At 36.5% G+C, this 5,605-nt stretch overlaps 1 protein-coding gene across 2 annotated transcripts in view; it reads right to left on the reverse strand.

Annotated features, from left to right (window-relative positions):
* Positions 1-1,961: 1,961 nt before the first annotated feature.
* PAN3 (PAN3 poly(A) specific ribonuclease subunit) overlaps positions 1,962-5,605 on the reverse strand; it is a 158,656-nt gene continuing 155,012 nt past the window's right edge. For both annotated transcript variants that reach the window (XM_011958276.1, XM_011958281.1), the window contains one exon: positions 1,962-4,910. In XM_011958276.1, the coding sequence (XP_011813666.1) occupies positions 4,770-4,910 (141 nt within the window). In that variant the 3' untranslated portion in view covers positions 1,962-4,769. The remainder of the gene's footprint in view (positions 4,911-5,605) is intronic.

Raw genomic sequence — 5,605 nt, forward strand, 5'->3', positions numbered from 1 at the left:
TACTCATGCTAAAACAAGTTATCCATTTATCCAAAATTCAGATTCAACTGGGTGTTCTGTATTTTTATTTGCCAAATCTGTCAATTCACACCATTTACTCTGCTTTCCTCTCAAAACCATTATTACCTGCTCATGTACCATGTATCTGTCTTCTCCCTGCTAGAATGGAAGCTCTTAAGCAGCAGAAAATTGTTGTCTGTTGCGGTCACAGCATTTCTCTTGGTTCCTAGAACAACACCTGGCATGTAACAGGCATTCAATAAACTAAAGAATGAGCAAGCGAGATGTGGTGACTCACACCTGTAATCCCAGCACTTTGGGAGACCGAGTCGGGTGGATCACTTGAGGTTAGGAGTTCAAGACCAGCCTCATCAACATGGTAAAACCCTGTCTCTACTAAATATACAAAAATTAGCCAGGCATGGTGGTGGGCACCTGTAATCCCAGCTACTCGGGAGACTGAGGCAGGAGAATCGCTTGAGCCTAAGAGGCAGAGGTTGCAGCGAGCCCAGATCATGCCAGCCTGGGTGACAAAGCTAGACTTTGTCTCAAAAAACAAAACAATATTCCTAATGTTTCCTCCTAAGAAATTTAAAGCTGAAAGATCCTCCAAACACTCCATTCTAGGAGACTAGTCTACCTTTTATCCCATGACCTACAATGGTCATTTGATTTCCATCTGAATCCACAATTTCTTTCAATATCCTCTACACAAAAGCCCTCCCTGCACTTCTTCTCTCCTCTGAATTCCTAAAACCAAGTCATGCTGCTGGAAATAATCTCTCCTTTTTATTCTAATTACCCTTCACCTATGCCTCAAGCACCTTACCACATCTGTCTAGTAGTTGCCCCTTATCCATGAAGGATATGGTTCGAGACCCCCCGTGAATGCCTGCAACAGTGGATAGTACAAACCCTATGTATACACTATGTTTTTTCCTGTACATACACACTTATGATAGAGTTTAATTTATTAATTAGGCATAGCAAGAGATTAACAAAAATAACGAGAGAAATTGTAACAATATACTAAAATAGAAGTTGAGTGAATATGGTCTCCCTGCCTCAAAATATCTTAACTGTACTTCAGGTAACTGAAACCTCCGGAAGTGAAACAGTAGTTGGGGGGTGGGGGTGGGGTGCTTACCATATTGTTTTTTGTTTTCAACTTTTCATTTCAATGCACAGAAAAAAAACTCAACACTAAATACTAACTACCTAGGTTCAACAAATGTTAACATTTTGCCATATTTTATCTGTCCTTATAGTCTAAATAATGATTCTGGAGAATTTGGGGAAGGGATACCCCTCACCTATATGATACATTAAGTATTAAATTGAAGACTGGCTACGTATCACTCCCTATGCTTTCTCATGAGTAGTCTTCTCTCCTGAACTATACTGTTAGTCATGTATTATATGAAGATGTCTGGGTATAACTATATATTCTGTAAACACCAAGTCCCCATATCTGTCTTAGTGCCTAGAACAGATCCAAGGACACAGGAGGTAAGACGTAAGGACTATTTGATAAATTAATGAATAAATTTGCTGGCCGGGCGCGGTGGCTCAAGTCTGTAATCCCAGCACTTTGGGAGGCCGAGACGAGCGGATCACGAGGTCAGGAATCGAGACCATCCTGGCTAACACACCAAAAAATACAAAAAACTAGCTGGGCGAGGTGGCGGGAGCCTGTAGTCCCAGCTACGCGGGAGGTTGAGGCAGGAGAATGGCATAAACCCGGGAGGCGGAGCTTGCAGTGAGCTGAGATCTGGCCACTGCACTTCAGCCTGGGCGACAGAGCGAGACTCCGTCTCAAAAAAAAAAAAAAAAAAAATTGCTGCCAATTCATCCAAATACAAAAATTCCTCCAAAATGCAGAGGAAATAACCAACCTTTTAAAACCCAATCGTAAGATAAACATCATCTTGTTATATGAACAGTGCCAGAAAAGGACAAAGTTATCTCTGTAATTCTTTATTAAAAATACTGCTGTACACATAGAGACTGAAAACAGGATTAAAGATGAATAACACAAATTGGGTCATGACATTAGAACTTAACATACTGGTGCTTTTTAGGGAAGTTGCTGACATCCAAATCACAGAACCAAGGTCAAAAGCAAAATACAAAGGTACCCTCAAAAATATTTACAGTGAAGTAAATACACTAACAGAATTTAAAACAGGTACAAAAACTGGAAATGACCAATGTTACATGATTTCAAGGGTTGTCCTTTCTGTGCTTTTATCTGTCACGACAGGAAGGTGTGGAAAGTTTATATCCTTAATTTGACTACTCTCTGATATTAAAATCTTTCTATGAATTAAAAAGACTTTTAGACAACCTCTTAAATGGAATTACACTATGGAAAACAGGGCTCCCCCAAAAACACCTAGGCAGAACTGAGAGTTCTTTGAAAACCATTCCCAATAAAAACTAAATGAAAAATAAATATAAAACAAGGCTTAAAAAAATATGCATTACCTGACACCAACCTTTTCTGGCTGACAATATTTATTCATGAAAACATATCAGCTGTCTACCTTTGATATGCAAACCAAGTCCTGAGGTTAACTAGGGGCTGAAGCAAACTAGCGTTTAGGATGCAAACATTCTTGGATTTGTGATGTAAACTTGCCTTGCAGAGGGAAGTTTGCTGGTCTATACAGAATGAGAAATTCAAGCCCTATTTTAACCCCTGCCCTCTTCAGCTTTCACAAAACATTGGTCCACAAATTAAATTTTCAAAAAGTTCCCAGACCCCAAAACTAAATAGATGATCCCCTTTCATTTTCAAAGAAAACAATATTGGAAAAAATCTCCAGCCCGCTTATAAATTAAGCATTTCATATTTCTTCTAGAATACAAGTAGTTCTTTTTTGTACAAAAGAATTACAATATGATTTGTCAAAAAACATATAAAAAGACAGCTGCTCTTCTTCAAATACATGAGCTAATGATAAAAGACTTTTGCATGTTAATGTCTCCAAGTTCTTGTTCTTTTTACATAAAAAAGAACATTACGGTGGCAAATGTTAATTATCCTTTTAATATTGAACATTATGTTCTTTTAAAATCCATCCAGATCAAATGCAATAATTTTCTTTTTAACTCAACAACTGATGCTACCAAACGTGGACTCAATATACTTGTTAAAACGTGTAAAGCGTGTCTCTAGTCTTCAAAGCTTTCAGGTGAAGAGAGGTGCTTTTTCTTGATGCAAATCTCAAGGCAGAGAAAATCATTTTAAAGCTTATAAAAAGTGAACAGAGAAATACTAAAAACTTCTCTGAAATATACAAATATGTGTAATTATTAAAATTGAAGACAGTAACATCAGTTGCAAGTGCTTGTGAGTCTGTCCTGACCTTTTGAGTTTCCACATTTTCTTCATCGTTGCGTGGTGAGCACCCAGTGCTAGTAAAACATTCAGTGCTGGGAAAGGAGATAGTCTTCATTACTGATTTTAAGAAAGAAAATTCCTATGTATTTGGCAGTCTTCAGTATCAAAGTATAGGTATTTCATTTACTAGAAATTCCATGAATACCCAAGTTTGGCGACAAATGCATGTCCAAATATTAAGAAAGTTAAGAGGAGGAAAATTCCAAACTTTTGAGATGGACTTATTCAGGAATATCGCACAGAGTGAGTTATTATCAAAAGTACTATTACTTTGGGCTAAGCAGTGACTGCAAAGGCACAGCAGATCGTTATCCCTCCAAATTCAGGCTGTAAAATATCAGAAAGCTCTTGAGACCAGACCACTGCTGAGTTCAGTTCATCTTCTGAACAGTGTCTCTGTGTCTGTCTCCAGTGTAAAGGACCATAATAAAGCTGTGGTTCAAAGAGCAGAACTTCTTACAAAAAAAAAAAAAAAAGAAAGAAAAAAAAGGAAAAAAAAAAAGCAAACTGGAAAGAACCTAAAGTAATATGCTCCTGAACTTTAGGCCGTTAACACAATTTCTTAATTTTCTATTTTAAAAATTTGCATAAATGTAAATATATCTGACTAGCAGGCAAATGTCTTTTTAAAAAGGCTCTAGTTGAATTTGAAGGAAAGAGCTATACATGCTCCTTCAGTTACTGTTTATCTGATCTTTATTCAGAAAGGATTTAAATCAACTAACAAGGGAACTCATATCCAACAATTCACTGGTATTTTCTTGGTTTGTTCTTATGAACAAAACAAAACAAAAATCTCAATTTGAACTAACAGTGGGTGGCATACAGAGAGCTTGCATACAATACTCTTATGAGAATGATGTACTATACTGAACTTCTATGAAATTATTTACCTGGTCCATAATGTTATTCAGGGCAACCCGTCCCAAAAAGAGCAAATTCTGCAACCCTCAATGGTAAAAACGCTGCCCAGCATTGCTTCCCAAAAATGTCCTTGCAAACAGTTTCCCTTAATAAGTATACAATGTGGCAAAAGTTCAAAGATCAGAAAAAGTCTTTAAAAAATTAAAATTAGTGCATATACAAGTGGAAAAAACAAAAGCAGGAACATCATTCACCTGATGGTGCTCCTAAATCTAAAATAAATTCTTCACAGATATAGCCTCCAATGGCAGCCATAGCTCTTGGGTAAGTGAAACATTCTTCCTTTCAAGTAACAGTGTACCTGACTGAAGTGCAAGCAGCTTCGCTCATCTCCTGTTCGTTTCCCAAATGTGAGTGAGATGATGAAAAGTTCAGCTGTAGTGCAATTTGCTATTGGTTAAGTTCCTTAGCCATGTCCTGCGTGCTTTTTTAGCAAATACTACAACTGACCATTCGCAGCTGCAATCAGTTCTTGAAAAGTATTTTCAAAGCAGCGCTTTAAGTCACTGTAGGTCACCACAAGTACACTCTTCTCATCTCTGGAAATCAGGCTTATTTTTTCTGGCACACCAGCATCTAGCTGAAACAATATATCCACAAAGATATGAATTCATAACATGCAGAAAAGAATTTATCTACATTTGCAGCAAAGATAAATAAAATCTCTAAATTTTTTTGTCACATTCCCTTTCAGATATCCATAATTACTTTACATCATTCACCAGTATGCACATAATTTTCGACTCAGACGTTTTCACACAAACACTGCCCTATGTTTCTAACTATCCCTTCACGCTTAATGTTCGCTTGCATTGTAGTCTACCCAGTTGATGCTCAATAATTTTTCTCCCAATATCTTCCATTTTTGGCATCATGAATTACAATGCAATGAACATACTCATCTACTTAATTTTTTTCTTCTGTAGGAAGTATTTTTTTCCTTAAAAAAAGTAAAGTATTAAGAAATTGGTCTTTAAAAATTTTTTAAAAAACACAAAAAAATAAAGTAGAAGTGGTTTAGAGCTTAGTACATAGAACCAAATTGTTTTCCAAAGCATATCAGACACCATGAATTTATAAGTTTTTAATACTTTTCCAGCAACCCCACAGCAAATGAGCACCTTGCTATTTACATTTAGATTTTAACTACTATTATCAAAGTTTTTTTCATACATTTACTTTGGTATTTCTGCTTGTGTAAATGCTAGTATATGATCTTTACCCACGACCCTAATGGAATTTGGCAGTAATATTCCAGTGAGGTTTTTTTTTTTT

Source organism: Colobus angolensis, unplaced genomic scaffold (assembly GCF_000951035.1).
Source record: "Colobus angolensis palliatus isolate OR3802 unplaced genomic scaffold, Cang.pa_1.0 Scaffold113, whole genome shotgun sequence".
In the NCBI taxonomy this organism is placed as follows: domain Eukaryota; kingdom Metazoa; phylum Chordata; class Mammalia; order Primates; family Cercopithecidae; genus Colobus; species Colobus angolensis.